Source organism: Strigops habroptila, chromosome 8 (assembly GCF_004027225.2).
Source record: "Strigops habroptila isolate Jane chromosome 8, bStrHab1.2.pri, whole genome shotgun sequence".
NCBI lineage: Eukaryota > Metazoa > Chordata > Aves > Psittaciformes > Psittacidae > Strigops > Strigops habroptila.
This window is the reverse complement of record NC_044284.2, coordinates 21,168,564-21,194,081: the sequence shown is the minus strand read 5'-3', so window position 1 is coordinate 21,194,081 and position 25,518 is coordinate 21,168,564. Positions and strand designations below refer to the sequence as shown.

Sequence of the window (25,518 nt, the reverse complement as noted above, 5' to 3'; positions counted from 1 at the left end):
ATTAGGCAGCAAATAAAAACAAAACAGCATGTTGTCAGAAAAATGTGCAAATACTGCTACTGTGTTCTGGATTAAGGCAGAGTCTTTCCTGATTTACAGTTCTACAGCAGTTTTCTACAGAATTAGTTTTATGGACGGTAAAGGGAAGCATCAATATGGAAGCTACAATAGATAGAAGCTACAATATAATTTCTCTAGAACAGATGCAAGGAGAGCAAGTATTTGTCCTGTAATATGTTGGATATGCAGTGAATTGGAAATCTTACAGTCATGAATATCAGATAATCTCTTGCAGTCTTGATTCTGCTGGAAAGTATGGAGAAAAGACATGCAGACTTCATAAGAATCTTCCTGGGTTTTTCCTTCCTGGTAGGTTAAAGGCCCTGGTACTGGTTACTAGTTTGGTTACTTTCCAACACCCAAAACTTGACAAGGAAAGAAATTGTTTTTATGAACTCACTTCAAGAATTAATATAAGAGAATATTTCCTCTTGGCAAATTGAAATGGAATATATTGCATTTGTCCTCAGAAACTGAATGGACTGCTTAAGGTTAGGACTGTGGTGGCAAATAACAGGGGGGGGAAAAAAAAGAGACACTAGAGATGAGTGAAAAGAAGAAGATGAGCCTGATTGTGTATTTTACTTATGAAAAATTAGCAGTAGTAGCTCTAATTCTAACACAAAAGAAACACAAAAGATCTATTAGTCCATTGCAATTTTAAAGACAACTGGATTACATTGATAACATTACTATTTTACTGTGACCAGAAGGAGAACAGTCATGTTTTAAAGCATCTAAGACTCCTTTGTTAGCTGAAATTGGCTTTGGCAAAGCCACAAATTGATTCTTTCTTTTGCTTATTTTTTTAACTGTTGTTCAATATAGCTGTTCACTGTCAGTCCATAATGTTCCCTGCCTCCACCTGCTTGGAGATTTACTGCCCCAGAAAGATGCCTTCCAAGAAAGTACTTTTCAGGTTGTTCAGAACAGGTCATAAACTTAACCTTCATTTTTATTGATGTCATTACTATTTGGCAGCCTTTTAAATTCTTTTTCTTCTACACAGTTTATTCTCCGAATTCAGCTTTATAAGAATATTAGCTTAATCCTAGATAGCACAGGCTATTCATAGCCTCTTCATTTGCCATTATCCCTCTCTATCAGGAAATGGAATAGCCATCAATATTCCCAAAAATTTCCAAAATCATTCCTAGCACAGTGATTCTAGTACCACCATAAATTTCTGGCCAGTTAAAAGTTCTTGATATCCCTTCAAACAATTTTCCAGCTACACTGTTATGCTCTATCTTGATCAGAACCCCTCCTTAACACTTGCAGAATAATACAGTAATGTTAAATTAAATGTAGAGAGTTTTAACTGCAGTAATCCCTGAGCACATTATCTTCACACAACAGAGCACCAACGACTCCTCCTTCCTTTGTGTCTGCAACATCTCAGTTCAGGAATTTAAGATAAATAAGCACTTTGAAAGTGGTTATTTCTAGTTTGTGAACCAAATGATAACTTAGATGACAAGCTGTAGGAGCAACAGCATCATCCTCTCTGTTTTGGCGATACCTTCCATTAAGGTGTCATTCTTGGGTTATTTTTAGGTACCACTTAATGCCTGCCTGATGTATGATAGCAAAAGCTGGTTGTGCTGCAGGAAAGGGAGATAGTGATCTAAAAATGTTCCCTCTCTTACAAACTGATCAGTGTTTGAAACAAAAAAAAAGAAGTTTGCAGAAACCCCTTTCGTAGGCAACTTAGCAAGACTACTGGTAGAATGAATAATTCATTTTTCTACAGCTAGATCCCCAGTTTATTGAAGGCAACATAGAAATTCTTAGGAGGATCTGAATCTCTGAATCCGGCTATACTGCTACAAGCGTACACCAAAGTTTCTACTGCTCCCCATGCCTTACACGTAAAAGAAATAAGTAAATTGAGTATTAGATTTTGAATAGAGTCACTTGTCAATCAATAGAATCAAATAACAAAGTTCTTTCTGAGGCTTAATTTGAATCCTGTAATTAATGATGTTGACAGATTCACTGTAAAACAAAACACGCTAAGTTTCCATTCACCCCTGAGGTCAAACCTTTTTAGAAGTTCTGAATGTTTTACTTTGTAAGTCATTTTCCCTCTGATTTTCATTGCTCCAAGTAGTTTAGAGCAAGAAAAAGATTCTAACTTAGCTGCCTAATTAATTAAACTTCTCTTATCCAGCAAAGCCATTCAAAACCTATGGCATTTTTAATAATAGAATGGATTTGCCTTGATGTCTGGGCCGATGTTTTTTCTTTACTGTTGCTAGTCAGAAATGTATTCATAGAATCATAGAATAGTTACAGTTGGAAAGGACCTTAAGATCATCCAGTTCCAGCGCCCCTGCCATGGGCAGGGACACCTCACACTAGACCATGTCACCCAAGTCTCCATCCAACCTGGCCTTGAACACTGCCAGGAACGGAGCATTCACAACTTCCTTGGGCAACCCATTCCAGTGCCTCACCACCCTCACAGTAAAGAACTTCTTCCTTATATCTAACCTGAACTTCCCCTGTTTAAGTTTGAACCCATAATCCCTTGTCCTATCACTACAGCCCCTAATGAAGAGCCCCTGTACCACAACTTTGGTGGCAGTGTGCAGATTATGCCAGAAAGAATAATCCATACTGGGTAAATACAAAACCTTTCTGGCCTTTCCTATCCCTTGGTTCTGCTGTTTTCTTTATTTATTTTTCTTTTTACTTTCCTAGTTCTTCCTCAGGCCTTAGTAATCTTTTAAACCTCCCAGTTCTATAGGGAAACAGAAAGTTATTGAGTGCCTTCCTTAAATCTGTTGGGGTGAAATTCATTTAATTCAGTAGCAAAGCCTACTGATAAAAAAGGCCAGAATTTTGCCCCAGGACATAAAATATCTTGTAAGAATCTCTCTTCGCTAGTGGGTTTGTAAGTTTACAGTCAAATATGCTTGGATATCAAAATTAACATCATAAACAAGCTTGTATTATTCCATCATGAATCTGGGTTACTTCTGATGACTCATTTAAGAATGCTATTCTGGAAATGAGCATTATATCACTATGCTGTGAAGATTCATTATAGCTGTATAACGGATTTCAGACAAGAGGTTCAAATTCAAACTTTCGTCTGATTTTGAAACCTCTAATCAAAAGAGAAAGATTAAATAAAGCAATTAGACTATAATAAAGGCTTTTACAATATCAGAAAAATTATGGTAGCTGGAATTCTCACAGTATTTTAATTCAAAATAGTTAGGGAAAAGCAATTTTCATCAACTATTGATTTATCAATATCCTTGACTTCACGGAACATTTTTGATAGCTGTGTTCTAATTAAATAGCGTTATTCAAATATAATAAATTTTATAACCATCACTTAACACTGACTGCTTGGAATTTTAATAGCTCTGTCTCCTTCAAATCTCTCTCAAAAAGTATAATCAGTTTTACATCCCAGCTTCCTAGTTGCTGTTGGACTATTGAAACTCACTATTTTGATGTCATGCAAGAATATATTACTCTAAGACGTAAGCCCTAGCCAGGTGGCACTTCTCCATGTTGCTAGAAAAATTAATGCAAATAGAGAAGGCTTGCAGGTACCTGCAAGAGGTGGACGATATTCCTTCAGCAGGTATTAAATCAAGTGAAAGAATGAATACTGCCATCAGTGAGTAAAGTTCACTGAATTTTGCTGGAAATAAGTTGTGGATGTAATTCAGCTTCTACCCAATACCCTTGTACTAACATTATTCCCTTGAGATGAAAGAATGCTGTTTAAAATATTAGGATTTGAGAAATACTATATTTTCCATCTCCCACAAGGGGACTGTGGCAATGAATATATTCATTTTCTCCTTTTGATGCTCCTTTAAAGAATTCTATTTTTATTGCAGCTGAGAGGGGAACTTTGTGTGTCCCATCTTTCAGGTACACTAATTACCTAGATAATCTCAAACAGTGAAAATTTAAGTAGTTCTATAAAATGGATCAAGTTGCAAACTCCATTTTTGCATAGCTTGTTTCTGTAATTGGCTTGAACATAACTGGAGGGGTGGAGGGAAGGAAGGAGAATTAAAAAGGCACTTCCCTTATCTCACTCAAAAGATAAAACTAATACAGTTTTTATATCATATAAAATTTTTCACTTGAGTTAAAATATCTTTATAAGATAAACTTACAGCAGGGCTTAAGGTGTAGATAACCTGGATTGATTCCTTCCTCTGCCAGTGAGAAATGAACTGCAAGTTCTGAAAAATATCCCAAGTCAAAATTGATTTTTTTGCATGTACCTCCTAGTACTTACAATAACTGAGAATAACAGAAAAACTAAGCATATCTGGTGAATGATGTGTTTTTAAATACATAAATATTATGTCTACTTTAATAGATATTTCTAACATAAATCTTTTGTAATATACACTTTTTACAGAGAAAATAACCAAAGCAAACCAAATATCAGTTTCACTAACTCACTGAGCTAAACACCTAAGCTTAAATACCCGGATTGGTTCTGAACTGGTGTTTTTGTAAATTCTCTACTCTGCAATGTGTTGACACTGGTGATTTATTACAACTCTTACTTTAAAGCTATCAGCAGATTTATAGACTTAGTGGAAAGGTAGAAATGGCAAATTACAAATGAGGTCTTTTAGTTTTATACAAAAAAAAATGTCTTATTACTATGTGTATATTATAACGGTTTCTAGCATAATTTTCTGGTAGCCTTGGGGAAACTAATGGCAGCATATGAGCAATTTAATGCCAATTTCATTTAGAGTAGAAAGAGGTTAGCTGTCTGTGTGGGAAGGAAGGGAAAGGAATTTATGGTTATAGACAAAATACTTCCAAGGACTTAATATCTAGGATACTAATCCTAACTTTTTTTTAATGCAATTAATCCCACTTGCAAGTACATATATTCAAAATAAGGAACATGTTTGAGTGGCATTTAAGCAGACTATGGACAATATCATGGTCATTATGGCCTCTCAGCCAAAAAAGGATGTTTTTTCAGAGGTTAATGTGGAGAGCGCAATTCTTCCTGGAACTACTTGGGTGTCCCAGGAAATTATATATTCCAGATGAAAACCTATTCCTCCTATTCCTCTGCTTCTTATCAAAAGGTCTTGACATCTCATTTTTAAAATAGTGACAGAAACATTTGTGTGAAAGGCATGACTATTTGGGAAAATAAATTTATGGAAGCTGTTTCTTAACATGATTTTCAGAAGATCTCTTTAGAATAAATTGTTTTGTTCTAACTGGGTTTATGCTGCGCAGCACTGACAGTTAAGTGCTTAATAGAGTATTTCCACGGGCTCTGTATTGCTGTTGAACAAAACACAGAAGTGGAAGAAACTAAATAAAACACTATGCTGAACACAGGAATAAAAGTGAAGTCCGAAGGACAGTGGATAAGTTTTATGTTATTTCCACAAGTGTTGTGTATCAGGAAAAGGCATCCAGATATCACTTCTTTTATGACAATAACTAGTCAGAAGCAGTTGATATTTTTTAATTTGTTTTTCTTTTTGTTAACTCAGGGTGAGAAATTTGATTAGGTTGCACTCCATAAATAGATGTGTCATATGAGTGATATACTTTTTAAAAGGAAGAGCAAACTATATAGGGAATACAGAAGACTTTGAATGAAGCTACCAAGCTAGTTTTACCATTCTAAGGAGATGAATCTTTCATAAGAGACCATATCATGGCTGTGCCTAGAATAGGAAGGAGCCTTCTCTAAATTAGCTCTTGAAATAGCACCTGGATTTTTGTCATACAAAGGAAGGATTTAATCTTCTAGCGAGTAGGCAGTGTTCTGATAGAGAAAGATCAAAAAACAAAGAAACTAGAGATAAGGGGTGAGGGGGAACCAGCATAGTTCAGCACCAAAAATTCACAGGTGAAGAAAAAAAAAAAAAAGACAGAAAGAGGGATTTGGATTATATTTGCTCTTGCAAACAAACCAGTTGGTGTCCAGCAATATGATTCAAGAACTGCAAAGATTACAACATTGCATGTATCTGGCATAGATGAATGACTAAGAAGTTTCATGTACACTGCAAATATAAGCTAAGAAAACTACTAGACCTACAATGGGGGCACAGAAAACATCGTCACAGTGCACTTCGGGCAAGACTAAAAGCTTCAATTTACTGTTACAGATAACTGAGAAAGAGTATACAGCAAAAGTAATAATATAGCAAAATCTGTTTTCCTTTAAAACTGTATCAACAAAAAGTTTGGAAAATACAAGAAGAAACTTCAGTTTCTAAAATGCATCTACTTTACATATCTTTAAGTCTCAAATGAGATTTTGTAAATGCAGAGTGAAACATCATTCAGCTTCAAAACTACTGGAGTACTTTTATCTTATCCCGACAACTAAAGTATGCTGCTGTGGCTCCTCATAACAGCACCCTTCCATCAAAAGGTTTCTATATATACCCATTTTTTTGTATATACATAGTATATGTAGATCTTGTCATGATGCTCCTCATACATTTTTTAAAGAATTAGAATAATGTGTCAAATGACATTCCCACAAAGAAGTGGGATTGTGTTTGCTCCCAAAATGGAAACATAAAGATTTATCACAATAATTTCTATGGGTCACAAGATCACATAGTTCGATGTTTTTTGACAACTGGTTTCTCTCATTTAAGTTTAAATAATAATTTAAGTTCACTAACTTGCAAATATTTCTTGTTCGTTTTCATGTTGTTCAGCACTGCAGCACAAAATGGGGGTTATGGAATGTTTGCTTGGGGTAATTGATGGCGCTGCCGTGAGGCCTGAAGTATCTCTCCATACACTAGTGGGTTTTATGCCATTTTGCCTATGAAATTTGTTTTACATAATAATCCCAGCAGCTCTCATTTTTCCTTTGTTAGATCTCAGTGACTGTTATTGGATATTTATTTTTAGAAGCACAAACATGTTACAAAAAAATACATAAGCCCATTGAGGTTGAATAAAATATCTCCATAGTAACATTCTGGATAGTGATTTATGACTGGTTGTAGACAGACTGACAAACTTCAGCCCTAATTCTGCATCAGGATTTGTTAGCATATTCTCCTGAGCCCAAAAGTGACTTCAGTAGTTAAAAGACCTTTTTTTTCTCTCCTCTGTAGTTATTTGGCAGCAACGATTGATTTTTTCCAGATGTGAATAAATGTGAAAATTTATTTTATTAGTTTTTACAGAATCAGCTGCAAATGCAATCAAGAACATCCCCTCAAGGCAAATGAATATTTTGTCTTTGCTTGTTTTTTTACAGAAGAAATGCTACCACAATCATGTATTTTATGCTTATTTTATGCTTATTTTATAATATGTTTAAATTATATATTAAATAGTTCGGTTTGAAATGGATAATTGATATTGATGTCCATACACTGCAATAAAAGTTTTCATCTGCAGCATAATATTCATGGTAATAAAAAAAAAAATCATAAAAAAGATGTTATAAAAAGATATATGAAAGATGTTGTATTTTATGGACATAGGTTCTTAAAAGTCCATTTTGATATTAGTTTTTTCTCTCTTGACACTAGTGTACTCATATCCAGTACTGTATTATGCATAGCCACTGTGCAATCAGGAGCCATTTCCCAGGCTCACCTGTGTAAACAAGAGTGAGCTTAAATTCCCTCAACTTCCTCACAGTTTGCTTGAAGCTGGTATAACTTACTTGCTGTTTACATGTTCCATCAGTTGTCTGTGTCAAGCTTTCATACACAAATCAGAGAAAAACGTGCAAGCAACTATGATTTTTAAAGCTAAAAGACACCATGTATAGTGTATAGCAAATTAGATGGTTTTGAAATCCACCCTTGAAATAGGTGCAATTTCTGTTCCTTTCATCTAAACAGTCCTGTATCCCAAAGGAACCTGGTGGCAAACAGTAGTTCATTACAGGTATGAGTCATAATTATGTTCTTTCTCTCTCATTTAAGTTGTTCGAGTTCATGAATTTTTTGGCCGAGAATGTCATCTTCTGTTACATGGGACTTGCACTATTCACATTTCAAAATCATGTCTTCAATCCTCTTTTTATATTTGGTGCATTTGTATCCTTTACTTGAAAGAAGTATATGTCTATCTATATGTATATATATATATTTATACATATAAAGTATCTGCTCCATGTGAAAAAAAAAATATAAAAATCAACAAGCAAACAAATCAGTTCCTTAAATACTAAAAATCAATTTTTTTGTCAAGTCAAAAGGCAGTTGTCTTTATTACATATATTTCAATAACTGGCTCAATGCATGTAAGCACATGGTCTTTTGGCAGTTGTTTTGCAGATCTGCTATAGGGCAAAGAACTTCAATCCAGGTGGGGAACTTTTGCCTCCAGTTTGCAAGTGGGGTGGGAAATTAGGATGTGTACAGGGACACATCTGTGGGGACAGGTGCAGGCAAACAAAATCTTTTTGCCTGTCCAGAGCCAGTGCATATCCACAAACTGTAGAGCTGCCTCCAGACAGACATGTGGCATGAGCAGAACTTCCCCAAAGCTACTTAAATGATATTAAGTCCTTAAAAATAAAACAGTTCTGAATTTCTCAAATCTTTCCTTCTTTGTATGCCATATTTCCAGTGTACATGGATTTATTTACACCTAAAGGATTGGTAAGAAGAAGAGTCTGTGTCTAATTCTGCCATAGTTTCTCAATAAATCCATTGCTTTCTTGTACAGTGGTATAGATTCTTTTCACACTGACAATTTACACAATGGTTCTTTTGGCTCAGAGCAGCAACCCTTTGCTTATCACTTTTTGATGAACTGTAATAGCTTTGCCAGTTGGGATCATACTGTTTACTTGCAGTAATTCTTATCTGTCATTTCCAAATGAATAATAAGAACCGCATCACAGCTCCCTTTGCTAGAGGTTGGGTTAGATGGCAGAAAGGACTGCAAGAGCCTATTCCACTCCATTACCACAACAATGTCAGTACAATACTGTGTCCTGCACTCCTCGCATGGGAAGACAGTTGAATGTAGGAACATCACTGAGCACCCCAGGTGAGGACCGTACTGCAGAGTGCTGCAGGGACCTGGCTCTATCATTTCCTCTCACTAAAAGCCGGTAGACTGCAACAAAGTTGCAGAGGACATGTGAAGCAACGGCTGCTACTCATGTTCTCCCAAGCCTGTAGGAGCTTTAAGCAGATCTTAGCCCAGCAGATACGATACATACACACATTGCCACTCAAGTATTTCCTCTATTCTAAGCTCCATGGCATCTCCCAGGCTAAGAGTGCCATAATTGAGCCCTAAGAGTCACAACACAAGGAAAGGGCACAACGTGCTAAAAACATGTATAAGGAGCTCTGATTGTCTTTTTTTCTTTTTATTTTTTTTTCAATCTGAAATAACCTCATGTTTCTAATTAAGACAACTTTTGTGATCATTCCACACAGGAGTAACAGAGGACCTCTTCAGAAAAATTGCCAAAGGAAAAGGATTAAAAAAAAAAAAAAAAAAAAGCCAAGCGTGCTGGATATAGTCAATATAATGACAATAGAATTGTCAGGAAATAAGAAAGTAATAATCACGTCCAAAAGCACATTTATTCTTTGCAAATTGCTGCTCAAGGAGATAGTGCCATCTCTGCAATTGATGATGGCCATTTTACTGCAGGAATGAAGATGAAGTCATATGTGATATAAATGCAATGAGTAGAAGTAGAGTGATTGAAGTCAGATATGTAATGATGAATATATAACCAGGATGTCTGGGGAAGACAATCTCTGCCACTGAATAGTTTTATAATGAAATTGGAACCAGAAAGATCTGACATGTAAAATATGAAGAAATATAATCTCATATTCATTCTAATTACACCTTTAAAATAAATTTGGATAAATGCTGGGTTTAAGTTAACTGGTTTTGTCAGAAGTTCCTCCACCATTTTCCTCAACATCTTATATTTTAGGTGGCAGTTTTTGTAGCAAGAGCTTGCAACATATACCCACTTACTTTCCTTTTGAATTTGGGTCGAAAACAAAAGATTCCCAGGAACTTTCAGCACATGATGATGTTTTCAGGTAAGTTCTATTTTGGCATTTTTCCTGTCCATTTAACAACTGTCAAAGACAGAAATCTAACACTGGAAAAGCCATATTTATTACAGTCATCGTTATCTTAAAACTCAAGATAGTCTTTTCAAAGCTACTGACGCAAATGGATGTACTCTCATCAAATTCACTGTGCTTTGGACCTATTTTAATGAACTTTTTTGAAACCTACTACCCAGAAAGCTGATATTTCAACCTATTGTCCCCCATCTGTCTACACTCTCATGTCAATTTGGGATACCATGTTTTTTTGTTGAGTTGTTTTAGAGGCATCTGTAGTGTACCTGGCAGTATGCTTATGTACCAGCAAATAAAGATGCAACTGTTAAAGTGTTAGTACTGATACTCAAATCAGTGGTTTGTGGTAAGTTCTTTAGCTTCAGGAACAGTTTTATTTTGAAACATCAGACTAAGAGAATTTAATTTCACAGAACTTTTCATATATATGCCAGCCTGATATTTGAGTGCTTTATTTTCCAAATTCAGATTTTATTTATTTTTAACTGGTTAGTATTACAAAATTTAAAAAAAAAAAAAAAAAAAAAAATCCAGAAGACGGAGTGATGCTTTATACTGATTTGTGCATCATCGCCTGTACTGTTAAAATCTCAGCTAGATTCTGTATTTTTGGACTTGCACAAGCTAGAAATATCTCCACTTGACTTTCTAATGCTAGTTAGGAAAAACTCACTTATAAGATAAGAATATTTGTTCAGTAAAAGACAGAAACACAGAACTCCAATGCCATTTATGAAATAATTTTATAAAATTTTGTTTTCTTCATTTTCCTGCTTTTTATACAAAAACATATACCAAATTTTTATGTATAAAAGTTCTTGATTGACAGCCTTGATGTACACTCATCTATTTAGCCAGATAACAAGTAAAAATACAATGCACCACATTTCAAGCTTCCTCATCAGGAGTACTCCACATCAGGGTGCCTCATTTATGCCTATGTAATTTCATCTCTCTAGACAGCGACACAGTAGTTCATTTCTATATCCATTCAATCCTTCTGCTAAAAGCTGCCACTGAAAATGTCAGTTAATACCAGCTAGATTGTAGTGAGAGTTGATGACATACATCCATTAGGAACTGGCTTTCAGACTGCCTGCTCACCTACAGTTGTTAGCCATGTAAGATGTATATGTAGATCACTCTAGTAAAGTTAGCAGGTGGCCGAGAGCTTTGTATTATTAGTTACCTAGTATCTGGACTCCATTTTTGGGGATTTTTTCTTTTGTTTGGGTTTTTTTTTTTTTTTAATCAGTATAGAAAGTATGCTTTCTCAAGTACAGAATTAAAAATCTTCAAAACTGTATCTTGTTCTTCACCTTTTCTGTCCTTGTTTTCTCCAGTTAAATTTCATTCTCCGTAGAACTAGGAGCAGAAAGCAGCCTGCAGCCAACAACTGAATGTGAGAACTCACATGTTAGCGTTCCACTACAATCTGGCAGTTGAGAACTGAAAATAGTAGTATTCAAAACTTCTAAAATATAAATGTTCAAATTGTTGGAAAAGTAATTTTAACTGTTTTCAAAGAAACACTGAATTTTATAGAGAAAAATGTCTTTACAACACTATAAAAAAAGTAAATGGCATCATCTGCAAGTAGAGCAATAAAGACTGACTGCCTCTCACACTGCCAGCAGATTCGCACTTCACAGAACGCTTAGGATATATGGGTTTTCTGTGTAATTGTACTTTTTAATATGTACTAGGATTTGTGCTTACTTACCAATAACATTCTTATTTACTATAAACTGATCATACTATATATACTGATAAACAGAGAAGAAAGTTACTGCCACAAGATAGACGTTTCTGATATGAGTAAACAAGGCATGGAATTTGAGTTTGGAGGAAGACACTTATTACCTACACAAGATCAACAGCAATATTCTGTTATAGCATCAGGTTCTAGTGAATCCCGAGGAAAACCGGGCTTTGCTCACCACAGCATCACACGCTCAGATTTAAACAATGAATTTGGGGTTAGAGTTTTTTTTCCATTTTGTCATTACCAAATGCTCCAAACATTTACTGCTTTACTCACTGAGTTTTACTGCCATAATCACCATGAATATCAAAGTCTGAAAAATGCAGTTAAGGTCAGGCTGCACTGCCGATTAGCATTTGTGTATACCTTATTCTGCAAAGAATTCTACTGAAGTCATTAAGTTCTAGTTTTTGAGCTGTATTAACAAATTTGAGAAAAGGTGGAAGAGTTAGCATTGGAAGTGGATTATGTAGCATTTTGAATTATTACATTCTTTGTCTGCTTCTGTCACTCCTCTAACAACACATTATAGAGCGTGGATTCACTTTTACAACTATGTTTAATCATGATTCCTGACAGTATTCCATTGTAAATCAAAACTAGATTAATTCTCACATAATTAAGCCTGAGCTGCTTAGGTTAAGTTCAACATCAGCTAAAATGTGGACGCCAGTGGTCTCTGCTCATATGAAAAAGAAATATTTTAATGTCTTAAATTGTAAATGAGCTATCACTATACACTAGTGTTCTATGCCGCATGAAAAATGCCTCAGTTCAGTTCAGCCCCTGCTACGATGCCTTTAACTGGTAAGAAAAATTAAAAGGGAAGGAAACTAAATGGGTCCAGATGGACTTACTCATGGCAATAACATGTCTGATATTTGGGCATTACTGACACATGACCAGGAGGGGACTATTTCACAACCACAGTACTGCACCTTCCACTCTCTATCCAATATCTCTATTTACTTTTTACTGTGCTTTCCTCTTCTCTGCAGCATATAAATCTGCAAGAGAGAGTATGGTGGGACACGGTGTTACAGGGGTGATTGCTGTTAAAATAAGACATTACAACAGCAGCAGAGTCTGAAAGAGTTGAACACAAGTGCAGAAGCAAAATAAAAAAGAATGCCTGTGTACAAGCAGCTGCTGTGCAGACATTTACATCTGCACACACACATACATGGTGGTGGGAAGTGTCAAAGTGAACCTTTCCAAGAACACAGATATGAAAGCAGCTAAAAGAGAAAGAAAAGCAAGGAAGAGAAGAGCAGAGAACTATGGTGGAAACCAAAACACCAGATTTATATACAGAAAGTCTCCTTTCATGGCAGATTCTCTCCACACTACCCACAAACAGTACTGCCCTCAAAGCCGCTTCGGAGGGATGGGTTCAGAGTGATGCGTGTTTGTGGAGTATGAGCAAAGGATGGGTAACAGCCCAATAGGACACACCTTTTCTATTCTGCAGGCCTCTGAAGCTTAACCCTAAGGGTGGTTTTGGAGGCTCTGACACAGTAAAGAGTGTCTCTTAAAGATGAATCTCTAATGGTTGGCACAGCTAGCAGAAAAAATCTGATAGAAAATCTGTGATAGAGCCCGAAGGAACAACAGGTCACAGCACGGATGTGGAGCTGCTGTCAGTGCGACATCTGAGAGATGAGGGGAGAGAATCTCTACTAATGGTTCATCACTGTTTTCCATCTGCTGTGCCACTCTCTGCAGGTGTAGCTGGGGTACCAAAGTCCACTGGAGCAAATCATTCCACTGTGCTTTGTTGGTATTTTTCCCTGAGGTGTTACAGAAAATGTAACCTTCCTTATCTCCAGTGTATTTCAGTATCTTACTGTCTTTTCTGAGGTTGCTAAAATTCCCTTCCTTCGTGTTGTTACCTGGCATGTATTTTGATATATATATATATAATAGTGTTCTTTGCTTCTCATTGAGTCTTTACATTTTAGGTTGCATTCATCTGCTTCCCACTGCTTTAGTTGGAAGCAAATGGTTTGTTTGATTATTTATTTTACTTTAGACATGTTTTTAGTTGAAACTGAATTAGCTCTTCTATGTTGAGTCTTTCATTAATGAAAAATGCAGTGAAAGCACTATTTCTCTAAACTGAAGAAATACTCAGCCCAGTGCTCAATAAACAGAGTCTTAATGACATATTAATCAATTTTTTTTCTATATATATTTCCTCTTAACAAAAGAAAGATTCTAAATTTAATATTGCACATACCAGTGTGATGCAGTTGTGGAAAACAACATTGTTTTCCTGCAAAAGGAAGCCACCAATAAATAATTTAAGCATTTCATCTGAGCTAGTCATCTAGATTACCACTATAACCGCCAGAAAAAGACCATTTCAAGAGTGGCTCAATCCGTCCTCAGATACATTTAAAATAAGCTGATATTTCTTTTCCCATAAGAAAATAGTAAAGTATGTGCATCCTTAGAGATGTCTTTTACCAAAATCAAGGACGAGATCACTTGTTGACTGTAGTTTTATTTTCATACAAGCAGAGATTTTAAACCTGCTGCAACTAACCATTTTCAGCCAGTATAAAACTACAGTCTGGTACTTTCTTGCAGAAGCCTTGCAGGTTTTGTGTTATTCTCTGGATAAACTGTCCCCTTTTGTACACCAAATAATTCACATTCTAGCTACATAATCTTTAGAGTTCTACTCCAAAAATAGCTGCATTTAGCAGCTGATTAAATGATTCTGCATATACCATCAGTGCTTTACAAGAGGTTTAATTACTAGATTTATTCTCTCAATACTTGCAAACTATGTTTTGGATTCAGTGTGTAATGTACACATGTAATGGCTTTGCTCTATACACTTCTTTTGTGGATTTTTTTTACTTTTTTAGAAAACAATAAAGTAAATTTAAATAAACAATGAAAAGCACTGGAAAATGTAGAGTATTATTTGTATTATGCATCCTGAGGGCTGGAGGCACTAGCAGGCTTTTTTTTTTCCTCTTTTTTCAAATGTGTCAGCGTGTGAGGACCTGTTCAGTCAGCTGATTACTACCTATGGGGCTTTTTTTTTTAAACTCCTTAGCTGTTTTCTCCACATTTGGAAGTTTTTGTTTATTCAGTCTCTGTAGGTGTATAATTTTACAACTATTGTAATATTTCAAGTACACTAAGAGCTAAAAATCTACAATTATTCTGTATCCCCTTTTTAAATACTTAAAATCATCTTTTAAAAAGCTTTGTTTTAAGTCATTATTTTTCTGACCGCTCTTAGCATATTGGAAGATTTTAACGAAATTTTAAAGAAATCTATTTTTTCAAGCAAGAAATGGGTAACCGATTTGGGTGCTGATTTTAATGCCAACACTCTTTTTCACTTGCACTTGATTTCATGAGTAGTCCCCTGAAGTCAGTAAACCAACGCAGGGAATAGATTTCTTTTTCAACAAGCATAAAGTTTAGATTACTATTCAATTTGCAATTATTTAACACAAAGAATTCCCTGGATGTAAAGAAAATGTTCGATTATTATGTGAATCTTCACTGTCCAGTTTTGCAAAGTTGCTTACGTTGCATTAAACACCATCCTCTCAATCAGCACAGTTCAGCATTTTATAAATATAATCCTTGTCTGAAAATTTCCTCTGCCCTTGGAATTAAGTTTTGGCTGAAAAGAGTAAAATTCTGTTTTTCCACTACATTAAGTTCATAATTCTTGACTTTTTTTTTTAGGTTTACGTGGTGCAATAGCATTTGCATTGGCTATTCGAGACACAGAATCCCAACCCAAACAAATGATGTTTACAACAGCACTGCTTATCGTGGTTTTCACAGTCTGGGTATTTGGTGGGGGCACAACACCAATGCTCACATGGCTTCAGATCAGGTTAGTACTGTCTTTACAATATTAACAATCAAAATAGCATGCAATCACTATAGATCAATAACTAAATTCCTACAGCTTTCTAAGAGTTACTTTTATGCTTTTTAATAGATTTTCACAAGCACAAATGAAGTATTTGGCTACCTGGTAGAGGCTCCAGACCACAAGGAACTGGTTCTTTTCAAGTTCATTATGGGTTTGGACCTAGGCCAGACCCATCCTCATTTCCTAAGAGTTTGTTTCCCTACTGGTCCTTTTAAACACTGTGAATGTTTCCTGTGTCCTCCTTACTACTGAAGAGCGAGCTATAAAGTCAGATTTTGCCCTCATCTAGAAATACGTATTTATTACACAAACATGTCATAAATAATGTATTTCTGGTTATAATGTGAATATACTAGAAAAATCTACCTGCATTGGTCTATCATTCAGTCTGCACTGGTGCATCATTCAGCCATTAATTTATTACTCATTGTTTTATATATGCTTCTCCACTGTATTATTTTTTACATTGCTTCATAGTCACTTTTATTCACAGAAAGCTATGAAAGACAAGGGAGGTTAAATAAGAGAGGGGGAAATAGGAGGCTGGAATAAGAAGTATCTAATTTAAAAGTTGTATCCTGCCACGTGCTTTTTTGAAACCCCACTTTTATCAGTCAGAGTGTGATGCTATTCCTGAGTTCTGATTACTTCATAATCCATTTAGAACTCACTGCCATGGTTCGTAAGATCACGAAACCTCAGTACCAAGATAGGCTTGTAATTCACAATTCCTTATCGTTTATTCTATATATAGCATATGCTTTCCTTGTTTACAAAATGATGTCTGATTAACAAGCCTTCCTGTCAGACTGTTGCTATAAAATACGAGATGAAGATAACTAAATTGGAGCTTTAACAAAAAGCATAGGTAAAAACTTGCAGACAAAATAAGGCCTAGTGTACAAGTGTACTGTATAAATAAAAATGCAGACATCCATATGCTTTCTATTTGACAGTTCAATTATTTTTCATGACATCTCTGATGTCCAATAATGTCAATCAAATTTGGGTGTACTCTGCCAGTATCAGCCATCTTTCTGAGATTTGCCACCTTTTCACTGTCAGTCAGCAATAAAGTTGTTCTATATGGCAACTGGGTGAAAAGCAGTATTCTCATTAAATCTTGTGGACCAAATCAGTTTGGATTACAATAACAGGAGATTAAGGAATACTTTTGAGAATACAATAAGGGGAAAAGGAGGTAGACAGTAGTCATGTGTCTAGTCTAAGGACTTAGGTCACTAGATGCCTGACCTGGTCTAGATCTTTATGTAATTTTTAAATTAACATTGTCAAGTGCTTTCACTAACACAAACAATTTAATTGGAGGCAATGGCATTTCTTCTGCTACTTAGTACTACCCAGAGGTGGGAAGGACCACAAGACCACAAGTGAGGGGTTGATTCTCATATTAACTATTTACACCCTTCGATGCAAGCATGTGCTTTCTTTACCTACCTGTATAACTGATTTTACCAAAGATGCTGAAAGTAGACAGCCATTATTGGTCTGAAATGCTCATCTCTTTGGTGATCTCCTCTGAATCCCAGCAGATTTGCCAAGCAGATTTACCAGTGAATTTGGGTTTGTAACTGGGATGTAGATTTTGTTACTATAAAGCTATCAGGTTCAAAATCCCACAATTTCTTGACATCAGAACATACACCTTCATAAATTATGAGAGTGTGGTCAAAATGAGATAAAACTTTAAAAAGACATTTAATTACAAATATATCTTGAGGCTCTGATTCCTTTTGCTAGTGAATATACTTAACTGTCTTTATAATTTATTACACTTCAATACAGAATTTTGTACTTAGCTACCAGCATTTGTCATTTTAGTCTAAAGCAATTTTGCTAAGTAATTGTATTTTATTTAAAGATGGTGGTAATTCATGCCAGTTGATATTTGTATGGATTCTAGCAGACTTGGGTTTGCTGAGAGAGTTTATGGAGCTGGTCCAAACTACACCACCTTGCTTGGTGCACTAACCCCATTATGCTTGCAGCTGTGCCTGAATGGCAATTCTGAGCTGTGTCTATCCCCACCCTTTTTTTTTTTTTTTTTTTGGTAATATGTATAAAATTAGTAGAAAAAGATTCCATTTTTCATGCCTGTTTGAAGGATTCAGCTCATAAAGCCAAGGGAAACTGTATTATGAGTACAAAAATGTTATGACTATCTGTGAAGAGACTCATTGGAATGGCTTGGTATGTCATCAATTACAGGAAAAAGGGATGAAGCAACTACATCTGTAAGCACAGAAGAGGAAGACTGGTCCCACACTAGCCCTAAAGTGTTCAAGTGTGAACTTATACTAGGCACCATCGCAGGGCAGTTTGAAACCCCTTCGGTGCTTTTCCCCAGTACTTTAGGTAACAAGGTTTACCATGATTGTTCAAATCCAAAGCAGACTGCTAGATCAGTTAGTCTAAGCAACAAGAAATGAAGTTATTCACATTATCAAAATGAAGTACCTTACAGGAAATGGCTGCTTTAAGGTCACAGCAACTACACTGGATTTCTATGAGTTGCTGTATACTTAAACCTTCTCAGGAGACAGGAACAATCAAAATATAGTGAGCAAGCAAACAAGAATCCAAAATAGAATGTGCTTTTTTTTTGCCACTTAACCATTTCATCATAAAATTATTATCCAGCAGGTAATGCATTTAATTGAACAGGAAGCATTCAGACAATAACAGACAGGAACGTGTGATTTCTGAGACTATTTGGATGATTTGAATCTTATTCATACACATTTTAATTTGTGCCCACTCTAGCTATGTGGAAGAGACTACAGTTCCTACCAGTAGTTCAGAAAATGCAACTCTTAACTCCTCAAGGTTGATCAAGTTAATCTTATCCTAGAGATAAGTGTTTGTGTGTTACATACTAACTTATCTACATTTTGGTTTTAAAACATGAATAAATTATCATCCATTAAGTTGAAGATTGCTAAAAATAATATAAATTACAAATAACACTAATATATTTACCATTTGCTCTACTATACTGCATTACAGTGCTAGTCAAGGTAAAAGACAGTATTCAAGATCTGTACAGCCTTCTTATTGTATAGTATTTTCTACATATGATACTATGTTTCAATGATCTATTGCACTCTCTGTAATTTACACTGTGAAATTCTCATAATGGTGACCAAGACTACTCGTGTATCAGCAGAGTAGAAGAGAACAATGACACTTTAAAAAAATAGTAGTAATAGTTTTCTGAAAAATCAATTTTGTTTCCATAACTGGAATTCCCATAATCTTCCACCTCTCCTCACAGCAATAGCGTCAGATCTGATTTTTTTTTTTTCAGTTAAAATTCAACTTTATGTAAATATAATCTGTCACTCTATTTTTAGAGAAAAGAAGAAATGTGTCCTCAGAGATAACTCCTAGCTGATTTATTCCAGGAATATGCTTGGCTCATACAACACTTGCAAATTGTTGCCAAAACACATAGTAAGATATATAATCAAAACTAACCATGTGCTACTGAAAAAGGCTCCATTTCCATCTCCCATTTAATGCAGCAATATCACTCAACTATCTCACAACGCTGCAGAGGTCAATTGTGCTGAAAGCTTTTGTAAAAAGAAGCTTAAATGGATCCCAGGAGTTCTCCCAAGTTTATTAAGGTTCACAATTCTGGGTTCCTTCATTTAACAAAAGAATTATACTGAAACATACTCCTACTTTAGCTATAAGCTTTAATATAAAGCTCTTACAGACAGGCTCTTAAAACCTTGGAAATTTGACCTGCTAATGGCACAATCCATGTCTACATGTTTCTGTATGTAAAAATACAGTTTTAAAAGAAATCTACAGCTACAATTCTCATTACTGGTATATTTACTCTTAGAGAGTAGCCTTCAAAATGAGTCTTAAAATTCTTGAAAAAGTCTGAATATTTTTTATCTTTGTTCTAAAAGAATGAGACATACATTTTCAGAAATTTATTTATTTTAGCTGTCTCCTTTCTTTAGATACCTGAAGCTCTGAGCTTCAGGTAGTGTTGAATGCTCCCTTTCTGAAAATTTGGTCCTATTTAAGCGTTCCCAGTTGTCTGGCACAGTAACATAACATTTCTGAGCACAGAGACATATGCACAATCTGTTAAAGTGTTATCAGCTGGCGTTCTGAGACCAGAATTGGTTGCACCACGTTCCTAAATAATACATTGTCTTTTGCCTTATCTGAGAGTTATAAGAAGAAAAAAAAAAATTGCCTTTACTCCCCATGTGAAAAGACTACAATATACTGCTCTTGGCAGACAATGAATAAACCTGTATCAGTGTATGAGAATAATATCATGATACATCAACAGCAAAACTAAGATAGCCATTTGGGTTCACAGTCAAATTGAACTATTCAATAAATGCACCTTCAGAAATATTGAGTATTATCTGCTAATGCTTTTGGATATATGTCTCCATTCCCCATACTCTGATTAAAAATAGAGAGCTACATTTTACAGTAAATCTGCAATGAGAGGTTTGGGAATAAAGGATTTACCTGACAGGCAAAGCAAAAATACAAAGCTGTTAATAAAACATGTCCTACAAAAGCATTGTGCTGAGTATTAAGTCCTATTTGTTTATCATCACCTCTTGCGTAAAGGTTTGTCAAGGGATTTCCATACCCTTTTTGCATCTCTTTGCAGCAGCTCTTCAGTGAATGAGGAGATTTTTATTCCATATTCTAAATAAATACAAAGCAGCACTGAATAGCAACTTTCAGTACTGTGCCTGTGTGGCCATTGCCTTAGGTATGTATTTTACAGACTGTCTCTATCTCTGTGCCTGGCTACACTTAAAAACATTCCATTTCTAGTTTACCTAAAACTTCAGTTCCAAACCTCCAAACTTCTCTAAACACTAATGCCAGACACCTGGCATAACACATTTTTCGGGGGTGATCAAGGCTGTCCAAACTGACATTCTCAGCAGAAGCAACTAGTCATTGCACTCTTCTATGAGAAAGTACAAACCCAGGAAATTAAATTAATTAACACAAACTTTTCTAATATTCGACTGTTGCCTTCCCTAATTTATAATTGACCCAACTTTTGGAATAATTTCCAGAGTTTTCACAGAGCTCTGCCTATTCTTTTCACTGTTCAGATTCCAGCTTTATAACTACAGCTATTTCTCTTTGCCCATCTAGGCAAAACTAAACCTAAAAATGTGAAGGTTATATGCTTCCAAAACTTTATTTGCACCAATGAAGCCAGAAGGTCTCTAATGGTGAACAGTAGCTGGTCACTCATCCACACTACACTGGCATAAATACAGCATAGCTTAATATAGTCAGTGATCTCTGAGAATACAAAACATACAAATGCATCAAGTGTAAAAAATATAACTGAAAAAGCAATTTAATGCATGTAACAAGAATAAGAGGAGAGGATTCACATCTTATAAATTAAGTTTCCTCAGATCTGTTTGAAATGGGTACTTAAGCAGAAGTGATATCATTGCTGTGGAGACTCTTTTCTGTTTTGTATAGGAAACAACGCTTAGTGGCTAGGAGTAGAGTGGAGGTAAACTGAGAGCAATATTGTTAACAGCATGAAAAAAATAATCTGCCATTTGCAAGAGTCAAGCATGCAGTAACCCCCATCCAGAAGTACAGCAATGAAGGAAAAGCAAAACAAAATCATTTACAGATTATATGTAGACATATCTCTGTCACTGATATGAAGCCACCAGAGTCAAAAAAGTTGCCTCAAGGGTTCATTTATTCATAGAACCATAGAATTTTTTGGGGTGGAAAAGACCTTTAAGATTATCAAGTCCAACCATTAACATAGCACTGCCAAATCCACCACTAAACCATGCCCCTTAGAGCCACATCTACATGTCCTTTAAATTACTCAAGGATGGTGACTCAAACACTTTCCTAGGCAGCCTATTACAACACTTGATAACCCTTTTGGTGAAGAAATTTTTCCTAATATCCAATCTAAACCTCACCTGGCACAACATAACACTGACAGAACAGAAGAACTTAGACTAGAAGTTGCATAAAGATCTAGTGGAGGACTTCTGACCAACTCATATAATATATTGGTATTTTGACAAAGTCAAATTTTTAAAGAAAATTCTAAAGTTTTATTCTGAGTTTTTATTGTTCCGCTTCTAGAAGTAAGTTCCACCACAAAACATAAACAGACCAGTTTCTTTTGTGGGCATTTCCTTATGGTATGGCTACAACCCTGTTTTCTAAATGAAAAAGAAAAAAACATGATAGAGCTGTATCCAAAACATTTTGAGAATCTGGCTTAGCTGTTAATGCTTTTGAAATAAGTCCAACTATTTGACTATATCACATCTGAAACATAAAATTATAACATTAATCAGTGTTACAGTGTAAAAGTTGGATGATCAAAACACTGCTACTCCTAAACTCCCACCGACTTCCACCACGTACAGCAGGAAATTAGCATTCAGCAGACATCAGCAGCCAAAAGTCATGAGCCAGCAGAGTTCAAAGTCATGGAGAATGCTAGAATACCCTTTTACAATGAAAATGTTTCATAGATAAGCTGTTCTTTCAAGAAATCAAGATTTTGGTTCCTTCAGTATCCAACGCTTCAATCCATTGCTCCACTATCAAAGGCTAAGGTGCCGTGTATGTTTACCAGAATATTGCATTAAGGATGCAGGTGAGCAATAGGGCTAAATACTTTGGCTTGACTACTTGTGACCATGGCTGTCTACCAAAAAAATAAAAGAATTGGTTGGTAAAGTAAAATTCTTTGTTTATCAACAAAGAATCAACTCGTTATAGACTGCTGAAAGACAGTACTTTATGATAGAACAACTAGGCTAACAACATGACCTTGGCCAATATTATAGCTCTACTGTCTTAGTAACAAAAATATTCTTTTCATTATTCCCAAATTCTATAGTAGTATTCCTTATGTTCAGCTGTGTTCAAAGAGATGCTGCAGAAAGACACTTTAGAATGCCACAGGGGTAGCGCTTATCGCTGCCAAGTAGGAAGCTTTGATCAGATTTGGTCTGTCCTTTAAGCTCCCAAAGTTGTTCTTTCTGCTTCCCAGAAGAGACTCTTCAAATAAAAAAAACCCAACCACAAACAAACAAACCACAATATCATGGGGTTTGGAAAGAGTTCTGCCTTATCTAGAAAGGCAACAGTTGTGGTAAGAAATCTCAAGGGCTGAAATAGCGGTAAAAATATGACTGAACCTCAGGGCTCCAGAGCAGGAGGCACTGAGAAGGAGCCTTCCTTTTCCACAGCCTAAGAACAAAGAAGGTTGCACTTTAGATCAAAAGATTAACAGATTGTTTTAGACAGGGTGAATACTGCTGCCTACATTACTATATTTTTCCAGTTCTACAGAAAAATTGCCATTTTCTTCCTTTTTTTACAATGACATTCAAGTCTTTCTTATTTAAAATCTACCTATTTCTACCAGAGTTAAGTTCTGATTTGCCATCACATGGTTGTAGCATCTGGATAGATTTATTCACTTGTCTTTGTCAATTATAAGAGAAATCTGCTTCAAGACCAAATTTGTAGAAATCTGTATGAATGGGATTTATGGGAGAGGTGGTGATATAACTGGACTCTTGAATACCACAGTGTTTGCTAAATAGAATTCTTTAAACAGAAAGACTGGCTTAAAAATTATCTGAACAAGACAGAAGCAATGTTAAAACTCATGTTTTTCACATGACCCTCTCTTTGCAGCACCTGTTGTGCTACAGGCACAAGGCTGAAATTGTGTTACTCAACACTGTACTTGGTGATCAAGCCATTACCCAAATTGCTCACATTTAACTAGTCAGGAAATTCTTCTTGTGTAAGACTTCTTCCATCACTATCCAGATTGGGGTTCTGCATCTTTACCTGATAACGAGGAAGAATGAGATGGACACAACCTGCAAAAGTCTGCTGTGTGAGTAACAGACTGGCAGCACCTGTCTCTGGTATTACGGAGCTTTAAGAAGATGGTCAAACACAGGTCAAATACGTAAACTCAGGCAGAAGTCACATAAGTCTCAGCCTTTGACTGACCTGAAAGCATTTGCATATGCTTGACAAGTTCCTGCCCCAAAGCTTTAAGAGCAAACAGTACTGGGCCCTTTTTATGGCTTCCCAGCAGGAGACTAAACCCCCTCAGCTCCTGAGACACTCTTACTGTAAATACAAGTAATGAGAAACTTGTATTAAAACTTTCAGAGTGATAAACTATTTACTGTAAATTCCCAAACCATAAAACAAATCATAGTAAGTCTTAAACACTTGTTCTATGCCGTACTGCAAAGTCCTGTAGTCAAAAGTGGCTTAGAAACTTCAAATCCATTGAAATTCAATGGAAGTGAAGCTCCTAAGTCAATTTCAAAAATTTGACTTAGACAGTTTCATGTAATGCTAAGTAGAGCAATGCCTTCTCGAATCTTAACTGGAGTAAGACATGATTATGGCACTGAAAAGAATAGTGTCCTGACAGCTGATCCAGGCAAAGAGGCAGCAGCCAGCCAAGGCAAGGAGGAGGGATCCTGTTGCCTGGTTAAGAGGAGCCTCATCAGAATATTGTACTCCACTGCTGAATTCTGCTCTGCTCATACAGAAGAGCATGGGATAGGACATCTCCTTGCAGTCATTTGTTATGAACTAGATTCATGTAGGATCTTGATCTGCTCCTCATTTATTCCTAAATTAGGTGGAATATTTACTCTGAGCAAATGCATCTTAGCCTTCCTTTTTCACCCTCATACAGGTGCACAAGGGTTATCACTCCTGAAACATAGCTAGTCCTTGATACTCTGAATGCAACAGCCAAGAGCATGTGATCCATAATTCAATAGTTATAAATTGTTATGAACCCACTTAATTGTTTAGCTTGTGTTCCTTTGAACACATTTTCTTTTCACCATTCATCAAGAGTAAAGAAAGCCAATTTAGAAAAGGAGGTTTAATTAAATGTTTTCTCCTGGCCTTGGCACATTCTCTTTTCTATAACCGTATTCCTTTGGGTCATATTTCCCCTAGAGTCCTGGAAAACAGTTTACTGAAAGATCTGTTGATTTACTATTGAAAATAGAGTGTCAGCCCAAGTATCTTCAACTGTAATTTGCAAGTAACCACAACATAGAGACAAATAGTTCAATTAAAGGCAGTATGTTTTCAAGTGCTGTTATATTCCTGTGTACTTTGTACCATTTATTATTTTGTTTTGTTTTTAGAATACTCATAATCAGCCTAACTGGTATTGTCGGTAACAGAAATAGCTCCAATACAAAAATCTCACTCTGTTTCCAGGGTCATGTTCCTCTTCAGCCATAGTACAGCGAGTATTTTAAATTATGCTGCAATAAACACTCCTATCGAGAGCCCAGTTTCAGCCTCTTCAGCCCATGGAGTTCCTTTTAACCCAGATACACTTTCTACAGAGATCAGAATTTTTGGTTGGAAAGTCTTTTAAATCCTAACAAAACCCTTTGCAATCCAGAAACACCTGTAATTTAATGTACAAGCCTAACCATTAGTGCTGCAGTTATTTTAACATTGTTACTGTCCTTAGTTGGCCAATATATGCATGCGTGAACATCTAAAGGACAGCATTTTTCCTACCGCCTTTCATTCTGATGATAGCTTGAATGTTCCTGCGCTGGCAAACACAAATTGCATGTATATGAGAAACCATGTTG

At 35.8% G+C, this 25,518-nt stretch overlaps 1 protein-coding gene across 1 annotated transcript in view; it reads left to right on the top strand.

Moving 5' to 3' along the window:
- Positions 1 to 25,518, top strand: part of SLC9A9 (solute carrier family 9 member A9) — a 201,917-nt gene that overhangs the window by 101,544 nt on the left and 74,855 nt on the right. The window contains exons 10-12 of the mRNA XM_030493879.1: positions 7,998 to 8,111; positions 9,986 to 10,097; positions 15,628 to 15,781. Coding sequence (XP_030349739.1) covers positions 7,998 to 8,111; positions 9,986 to 10,097; positions 15,628 to 15,781 — 380 coding nt within the window. The remainder of the gene's footprint in view (positions 1 to 7,997; positions 8,112 to 9,985; positions 10,098 to 15,627; positions 15,782 to 25,518) is intronic.